Source organism: Helianthus annuus, chromosome 3 (genome assembly GCF_002127325.2).
Source record: "Helianthus annuus cultivar XRQ/B chromosome 3, HanXRQr2.0-SUNRISE, whole genome shotgun sequence".
NCBI classification, from domain to species: Eukaryota; Viridiplantae; Streptophyta; class Magnoliopsida; order Asterales; family Asteraceae; genus Helianthus; species Helianthus annuus.
The window spans coordinates 152,767,277-152,777,376 of NC_035435.2; the positions used below are offsets into that span (position 1 = coordinate 152,767,277).

Sequence of the window (10,100 nt, forward strand, 5' to 3'; positions counted from 1 at the left end):
ACCAATTCCAAACCCACATAAAGCTTCTATTATCCTGATTGTATCGGTCCGGCACCAGGCATCGTTTATCTTGTTCCATTCTAAATATATATGGGAAACGGGTTTTGTCCATAATTGATAATTGACCTTATTAACCTATTCTATCAAATTATGCACATGTGCATAATTATACGCATTTTCATCAATATGACTGACCTTGTTAAACTAATATGGCAAAATATGCATATGTGCATAACTATGCACATGTGCATTAACATGACTGACCTTATCTACAGGTTTGCTTCAATAAAAAAAACCCTAACCCTTGACAAATTGAATTTCGTATTACCATCAATCATATTTAACGTTAATCAGTAACAAAACTACATACAAAAAACACATAAATACCACATTACAGATCGTGCTATCACAACAATCGCCCCTAATCCCTCAAAAATTATATACATCACACCATTTTCACTAATGCATATATGAAACTAAAATTTAAGCCTCATATTCACATATAAAAGATCTGAATCGACCATTAAGCGTCATTTTAACATATAAACATGCAAAACAGAGTGTATAAACTTACAAATTCACAGAATGGTGTAATGACACTGGATATTCTGACAACAAGCGAGTTCATTGGACGTTTGTTCTTCAAATTCTCCCTAATTATGCCACAATCTTCAATGATTTTATTCTTATTGCCCTAGTTTCGCATATATGATCGATGATTCTTTTATTTTTGCCCTAATTTCGAACATACTACGAATAAAGGATGAATGGTAAGATCGAGATGACAGATGATGAATTTTGGAGAATCTGGAATGACGGAAGTGAACTGAGATGACGAATTTTGAAGTCCAGGAGTGTCAGACGTGGGTGTTTATGAGGAGGATGTCAGGTGTTTAGGAGGAGATGTTTAGGAGGAGACGCTTAATCTCAATTTTATTATGTATTTACAGTATTGCCCCTGTTCACATTGGTTCTCGCGGTTCTCGCAATAAAGGTGGTTCTCGCATGAACCCTACCCTATATATATATATATATATATATATATATATATATATATAGTGGAGGGTTCAAATGAGAAGAATTTTTTTGTAAGAAGAAAAAAGAAGAAGTTTCAACCAATAAGAATGCTTCATTTACTTCATTTAATATTTGCATTTAATTTTAATATAAGGGTATATTGGTAAACTTACAAAAATCATTAATTTGTACTCTTCCCCTTTAATAACTAACTAAATTAAATTTGTAACTCCTTTTCAAAATATATACTTTTTCCAAATTAAAAAAAAACAACTTAATTTAAAGTGTAGAATAAATTACTAGTTGTGTAGGATAAATTACGAGTTGTGTATGATATATTTCGAGGTGTGTAGGATAAATTTCGACTGTGTAGGATAAAATTCTGTAATGTGTAGGGTATATGTAGGAAAATTTTAATATGTGTAGGTTTGTAGATTATATGTAGGATAATTAATGATTAGTTGACTAATTAATTAAAGATTTAAAAATTAATGATATGAGTTATAAATGAAATAGTATTTTACTAATATGCCCTTTCTTCTTTTTCTTCTCAGATTAAATTTCTTCTCAAATGAACATTCCCCTATATATATATGTATATATATAGGGGACCGCTAAAATGAAAACCACCTCCAGTTGTAAGAACCATGGGAACTTTTTGATTCGGGGCGAGTTGAACCAAAAATTTTTTTCATAAACGTAGATGCGTGTGTTATAAACACATTTATAAAAAAAATTCAAAAAAAATGTCGTGAGTGTAGTTTTGAGCACCACAAGTTTGTTTTTACGGGTACCGTAAATTTTATTTAACAAATTTTGGTCCAACTCACCCCGTACGGTGTAGTTCTCATGGTTATTACAACTGGAGTTGGTTTTGTAGGATCGATTTCGACCTAAACGAGTCGTTCGGAAGAGTTCAAATCCGTTTCAGAGGCGGAAACAAGGAAACGGACGTGTACACAGCTTGTATCACACTTTAATCCTCTTGTATATTGATTTTACAATGTTTACGTTTACAAGGAACACCGGCCCAACAGGTTTTCATTTTAGCGGCCCTATATATATATATATATATATATATATATATATATATATATATATATATATGTAAAGAGTATGGTACAAATTACCTTATTGTACATTACATACGCGACCATAATAGCCGTACACGTGTCCTGATTGGTTTTTTCATATATAAGGTTAAATGAGGCAATTAATTCAATCATCTGAGGGTAAATTCGTCTCTTCATTCAATCAGCGAGCGAGAAGTTTGTTACACTAATATCCCGGTAATTATCATTCGAATCAATTTCAAATTTTTCATAATTCTCAATTTGCAGTTTTCATTCGTCTATGTTAGGGTTTCATTCAATTGTTTTTTTTCGATGGATCCACAGAGCAGTACTGGACGAGCAAATGTTGATGTTGAAGAAAGTCGACCTATCAGTGATCATGCTCAATTATCTGCATATCAGAGAGTTTCTATTGAAGATGTTTTAAATCCGCTATCTGCAAATCCAAATCCAATTGCAAGTTCAAGTTCTCTAAACGATTGTTTTAATGGTAATTATGTTAATTCAGATATCTAAATTGTTCGTATACATGTTTTTTGTTTAATCGCATCTCTGATTTTACATTGTTGTAACTGTTTTTGAAGTTTGAATGTTGAGTATATTTTTGACATGAAAGCAACATGTAGAAATTCGCATGTTATGAGTCTTTCAATTCGCGTATGATATTTATTTTCCTTAAGTATTTCGCATGTTATGGTATAATAAATCGCATAGATAAAACAGATTAATCAAAATCATCAATTTCGCATGTTTTCTTCATAGATTTCGCATGTGTTGGTGTTCTTTTAAAGGAAATTATGCTGTTATTAATATATCGCATGTAAATACTCCGACAATTCGCATGTTTTTTGATTTTCTGATTTGATTTTATTTAGATGAAAGGGTTTACACTCCGGAGGTTCAAGCATCAGCTACACCTGTGGTTGGAATGCAATTTATCTCTATTGAACAAGCATATGCGTTTTACCAACCATATGCTAAGTTAGCTGGTTTTTCTATTCGGAAAGGTGGTGAAGTGCACAATGGTGGTATAATCAAAACTAAGTATTTTGTTTGTTCTAAAGAGGGACATAAGCCACTGTGTTTTGACGATCGTTATTCGAAGTCAAAAAAGCAATTCAAAACAAGGAACAGGGGGACTATTAGAACGGGATGCAAAGCTCAACTTATGATTTGCACTGTTGATGGTAGATTATATATAGTAAAGAGATTTGTTGATGGGCATAATCATAAGTTTGTTTGTCAAGATGATATTCACATGCTGCCAGCTTATAGACAATTGTCAGATGTCCAGGAGGAGATGGTATGAGAACTAGGCACTTTAAACCTTGGTCCTGTCAAAGCTTTCCATATAATGAGGAAACATTATGGTGGTTTCGAGAACGTTGGTGCCACGGTTGATGATTGCAAAAATTTTAGGAAGCGAATTAACAGCTATATAGGAGAATATGATGCTGATATGGTGATTAATAGGATGCCTGATAAAAAAAAAGTATTTAGCGGATTATTCGTTTGAATATTCTGTTGATGATGACAAACGTTTAACTGGTTTGTTCCAGGCTGATGGTTTATGCAAGCTTAACTATATGGAATTTGGGGATGTGATATCCTTCGATGCAACTTTCAAGACAAACAGGTTAGTGTTTGAAGACAAACATGTTTTTTTTTCTATTTTCGCATGTTATATGTCTTCATGAGCTTGTTATATCGCATGTGTAATAGTGGTGTTGACTATATCTCATGTTATACTTTTTGTTTTTGCATGTTCTTTTTTGTAATTCGCATGTTTTCAACGTGTTTTCGCATGTGTTGTTCAGGTACAAGATGGTGTTTGTCCCGTTCACTGGCATTGACAAACATTGTCGAAATGTAACACTTGGAGTTGGGTTGTTGGCATCGGAGAGCATTGAATCATATAAATGGCTCCTGAATTCATTTTTAAAGTCATTTGGTCAGCAACCAAAGGTTGTAGTGACTGATCAAGACCCTGCTATGAAACAGGCTATTGAGGAGGTTTTCCCTATTAGCAGACACAGATTATGCATGTGGCACATAATGAAAAAGTGGCAGATAAGGTATAGCATGCTATATTGTCTTCTGTTAGCGTTATTTTTTTATATTATATATTTTTGTTATAGGTTGATATAAAAAGCATTTATTGTTAAAGGTTGGACACGAGTTGTGCAATAACAATGAGTTTAAAAGGAGGATGTGCGACATTGTATGGACTGATTCCATTGAGCCCGAAGAATTTGAGAGACAGGGGAAGTTGGTGATGATTGAGTTCGGTCTCATAGAAAACAAATGGATCGATGATATGTTTGTGATGAGATCCATGTGGATTCCGGATTTTTACCGACACGAGCCAATGTCGGGACTTATGAGAACAACCTCAAGATCAGAGAGTGAGAACCATTTTTTCTGCCAGGTGGCTAATTCACAACTCACTCTCGTAGAGTTTATGAATCATTTTGATGGTGCAATGGATGTCCAACGTTTTAATCATAGAAAGAACGATCATATTTCAAGATATGCCGAGCCTGCTGATTGGAGCGAAACTACTTTGGAAAAAGATGCTGCTAAGAGATTTGCCAGATCTATATTCTTTGATCAGCAAATAGAGATCTATGGTACAATTTCTGAATGTCTGCCCATGGAGACTAAAATAGAGGGTCCACATATCAAGATAATGTTGAAGGACTTTAAAGCCCATGGAGATGGTTTATTGGAGGTATTATAGCATATTTATTTCAAACATGCGATTTGTTGATAACATACATGCGAATTTCTTTTTTTTTTTTTTCAGATCATCATCTTGCAATATGCGATTTTGGTTTTTATCATGCGATTTTTAAAATTTATTCATTTGCATGATTTTTTAGGCATGCGAAATTGTTATGTTATACATGCGATTTTAATTGTTATTATATATATATATATATATTTGGTTTCTCCAAGGTGTGGTTCAAGAATCTTGAAGATGATGTAACTGCACAGTGTAGCTGTTTGCGTTTTGAGCAGTATGGGCTGCTATGCAAACACATTTATTTTCTTTTCAAGATGTTTGGTGTTAAAGAAATACCAAACAAATATGTTATGAAGAGATGGACGAAGTACAATCTAAATGTGGGTGGCAAGGATGTGCAACACAAGGCTAAACGGATTGCTCGTGAAATCATCCACACAGGGGAGTATTTGGTTAGTAATTTGATTTCCGACCTTGATCAACTTGTTTTAGTGAGGGATCAAATGATGCAGCTTAAAGAGAGAGTTGATCAGAGTCGAATAACCAAGCAACTTGATCCAAAATTTGACCGATTTTCAAAGTTGATTGGTTATCAACAACCAGTAACTAATGCTCCTCCTACTGTCCGTGTGCCGGCTGGTATAAGAAACAAAGGTCGCGGCTCGCATAAAAGGATTAAATCTAAGAAGGAACAAATGATCAGCCACAAGGGGAAAAGGTCAAGGACATGTAGCGTATGTAATGAAAAAGGTCATGACATTCAGACTTGCGAGGAGCTGAAAGCCAAACAACAAGGTAAACAGCAAAAAAAGAAGAAGAAGGGCGTCCAGATCGAAAATGTTGCCAGAGACAAAGACAATGAGGTCGAAGACGATGAAGAGGAAGATGAGTTTGAAGATTACAGTAGTGATGATGGATCTGAAGAAGAAGATCAGTGGGAGGAGGTTTCGGAAGATGATGAGGATGAGTAGTTTTTTCTAAATGGACATGCGAATTTATACGAAACACATGTGATTTTCATATTCATCTGTTTATATCAGTTGTCATGCGATTATAGTTTTAAACATGCGATTTTATAATCTTCTGTTTATAATCATTTTTACATACGATTTCACTATTATTACATGCGATTTGTCAGTTATCTTGTTTTTGTTATGTGACAATGATGGCTATATCATTCATGCGATTTAATATTCAGAGCAAACATAATATGTGTTCAAAACATGTACCCAAAATATAATAATAGTTATTGTCTAACACAGCCATAACCACAAAACGATTAAAAAGAGATTTTAGTTACTTGAAGCAAATATTTTGTCACGTTCAGAAGAGCTGAACTCCATCTTCTCCTTCACAGTGTTCAGAGCATCTGTCAGGAAAGAGAAGGCTAAGTCATCAGCTCGAGATTGCTCTTTTATGTGATCCAAAGCTCTGTCTCTGAAGCTTGATGGTGGTTCTTGAAGTAGCTTTTCCCATACTGCTTGTTTTTTCTTGATTTGTTCAAGAATTTTGCCTTGCACATCAAGAACCAGATAAGAAGAGGTGACATCAGTGCTTATTTCTGTCAACGTGCGAGTTGACAATAGCTCTTTGATTGCAATGTTTTTTATTTTGTCTAAATCTTCAGATGCCATTTTTGTTGGTCTGTGTTTTTGTGTGTGTTTTTTTTTTTTTTTGGTCTTCTATGTCTTAATATGGAAGGTAGTTATATCTAGGTTTTTTATATTAATATAGTAAATTTATTATATAGGTAGGGTGGTAAGTTCAGTAGTATTTATTGTAAAAATGATCATTACATGTCAAATTATAGTCACATCGGTAATAAATTAAGTTTTTTTTTTATATAAAATACTACTATTTTTAGTTTTTAAGATTTGTAATTTGTTTTTTTTAGATTTTAAAGTTTTTTTGTACTGTTTTTATTCAAAATCGCATTTGAATGGGAAACAAATTCGCAAACTTTAATAAACCTAAATATAATTATCTTTTTTTCTGATATCGCATGTGTACAAGCTGAAATCGCACACTATATGAAATTTCAAATAATACTTAACATTTTACTGAAATCGCATGTGCACACTATATGAAATTTCAAAGAATACTTAACTTTTTACTGAAATCGCATGTGCATTGTTATGAATTCGCACACTATATGAAATTTCTAAGAATTCTTTTTTCATTGAAATCGCATTTGCATTGTCCATGAATTAGCACATGATATCACAACCTGCATCATCTTCTTTGATAGTTAGTCCATCGATTTGTTTCAGTTCAGAATTTCTAAATTCATCAGAAGTTTATTTTCACAGAAGGATTTGGTGAATAGGAATCGATCGATTTTTTTATTAATTGTTATAATTTCGATTTCGGTTTTGATTTTAGAATCTTACGTTATGATTTTTGAGGTTTTGTTTGTTGATTATCAGGGGTTTTGATCTCGCATTTGACGATTTTAACCTTGGCGGTTTCTTTTTATTAATTTTAATTTGATAAATTTAATAGTAAAACACGCTGTTTAAATGAGATGATCCGACGGTTGTGGATGAGGCGTACATAATGTACGATTAGGTTATTTGTATGATAACCGGCCTCTCTCTCTCTCTCTATATATATATATATATATATATATATATAGGATTAGGTTCAAGAGTGAACACTAGTGTAGCTTGCGAACTGAGTGAATTAATCCTGGCCATACATGTGTATAGATCAATGGCCAGGATTTGATGTTGAAATACACTAGTGTATTTTACGATTTAATGATGAGATCCTGGCCATACACATGTGTAGATCAATGGCCAGGATTTGTTCACTCAGTTCGCAAATACACTAGTGTTCACTCTAGAACCCCACCATATATATATATATATATATATATATAGGGGGCTGCTAGAATGAGAACCACCTCGAGTTGTAAGAACCGCGAGAACTACACCCCACGGAGCGCCGTTCGCCATGATTTTTTTTTTACAAGTAGATGTGTATATTATAAACACAGCCGTAAAAAATCATGGCGAACGGCGCTCCGTGGGGTGTAGTTTTTTACACCACAACTTTGGTGTTTTTAATTTTTTTTCTTTTTTTTTCACCAAACTTGTGGTGTAAAAAACTACACCCCACGGAGCGCCGTTCGCCATGATTTTTTACGGCTGTGTTTATAATATACACATCTACTTGTAAAAAAAAATCATGGCGAACGGCGCTCCGTGGGGTGTAGTTCTCGCGGTTCTTACAACTCGAGGTGGTTTTCATTCTAGCGGCTCCCTATATATATATATATATATAGTATGATATTAAAATTACCGATATCCCACCCCAATAACCGATATCTCAAATATCAGTCCTTAACCGATATCTGATATTTTACCGCATTAACTGCTTAGCTTGGTTGTTTTATCAAAAACTAAGTACTCTAGAAATATAAGAGCAAATACACAAGAATCTTCCACGCCTTTGACAAATTAAATCTCTAGTTAGAGAGGCTTTGGTATTATGTACATATATTTCCCAATATCTTATTGTATGTATAAAATTGGTGAACAAAGTCGGATAACATTGTATGATCAAATGTATCTCTTTATATTAAACACCTTTTATTGTGGTTATATAAGACATGCTTAATGTATCTCTTTATATTAAACATCTTTTATTGTGGTTATATAAGACATGCTCAAAATAATGAGGGTGCAAACTAAATAAAACCAATACTTTAGTATAGGAGATAAGTAGCTACAATGAAATCCATATTATACAATTGTTGTTTTATATAAAACCTTAGTAAAACAATATACCCACTATATATATTAACGTCTCACCATACAAGGTAATATTTTAAGATGTAGTTGATAAATTAATTAAACAATGTTGTGTGACATATCTCTCCTTAGACTAATAGGTGGTCAAAACAAACGGGTAGAATCACGTACGGCGTCACAGTCCGTGTATATTTATTTTTACGATGGTAACAAATTCATCAATTAATAGGTTTTGAGGTCATTTTCAAACTTTCAGTTGAACCTTAATATATTTTTTTGGTAATACAACGGAACAGTATCAAACCTGCAAATATGTTAGCAAAACCCATGACTATCTATGTTTGAACCGAAAACAAACCTGCCGGAAAAAAGAACTGGCAAACGAGCGCACCATGTGCGCCGCCGCCTTTGGTGGTTTGTAAAGCAGAATCTACAAACAAGCCTACAAGGGGAGTCGGTCGTCAGGTGACCACCGGAGGACGCCGAAATTCTGCCGTTCTTAGAGAGAGAGAAAGATGACCGTTCTTAGAGAGAGAGAAAAAAGGGATTTTAGGTGAGATGTGGGCTCATCTATGTTTGTTTATTTTTTTATATCGAGTGGTAATTTAGTAATTTTACATGAATTTAATTGAGAAATCTAAGTAATAAGAATCATCCGAGTGTGAAAATTGCAACCACTGAAACCAACTCTGTAAGGCCCAAGGGGGCGGTTCCGTTATTTTTATCATGGAAAATGTATAACGCGTGGAACAATCAAATTCCCACCCCCACCTCTTGCTATAACGCGTTATAGCATCACGGGAATCGATTTTCGTTATTTTCTTCACGCGTTATTCTTTTGTTTTGTGAGGGTAGTTGTTGGTTGGGGGGAAATTGTTGGGTGTGGTGGCGAGTGATGATCACCCCCACTAAAACAGGTTGCGTGTGATGGAAAAATGGTTGATGACATGGCGAAACTTAATTGGTGCTTGTGAGTGATAGAATTCTATCACTAGTGACCACCTCCCTCCCCTAATTATTGAAGCACTAAGACCAAAACCATAGATACCAACTACACATTTAACCCTTTCCCATTATAATGAAGGTATTTCAAGCTACCAAAGTGAAAATGTTATATTATGCCGACCAAGCTTTTTCAAAGCCTAAAATAAACCTGCCTTTTATCATATAATAAATTACAACTTTTATCCTTTATATGTATAGCAAATTTTTGGTTTCGTTAAATTAATAACATAAATTGTCCTTTACGTTTTTATTTTGTCACATGTTTCGTTCTTTTTATTTGCAAGCTTTATTTTTTATTTTTTAAATCTAGTCATGTGAAACACATGATGGTATTTTAGTTTTTTACCCTAGTAAGAACTATTTGCAAGTAATTGAGATGTTAACATCTTATTTAATTGAAAGCCCCATAAATCAAATATAACTCCTCTATGCGCGCACATTCTCTCCGCCTCTACAAGAGTTTGAAACTCACAAATCTAAAATCTATTTTGACAGTTTTTTTAG

The 10,100-nt window shown here is 33.8% G+C and overlaps 1 protein-coding gene across 1 annotated transcript; it reads left to right on the forward strand.

The window, feature by feature from the left end:
- Positions 1 to 2,402: 2,402 nt before the first annotated feature.
- On the forward strand, positions 2,403 to 4,830 carry LOC110932277 (protein FAR1-RELATED SEQUENCE 5-like). Its single transcript, XM_022175625.1, has 5 exons — positions 2,403 to 2,580; positions 3,338 to 3,393; positions 3,650 to 3,726; positions 3,908 to 4,165; positions 4,296 to 4,830. Exons 1-5 carry the CDS (start codon positions 2,403 to 2,405, stop codon positions 4,828 to 4,830), a joined length of 1,104 nt encoding a protein of 367 aa, XP_022031317.1.
- Positions 4,831 to 10,100: the final 5,270 nt, after the last annotated feature.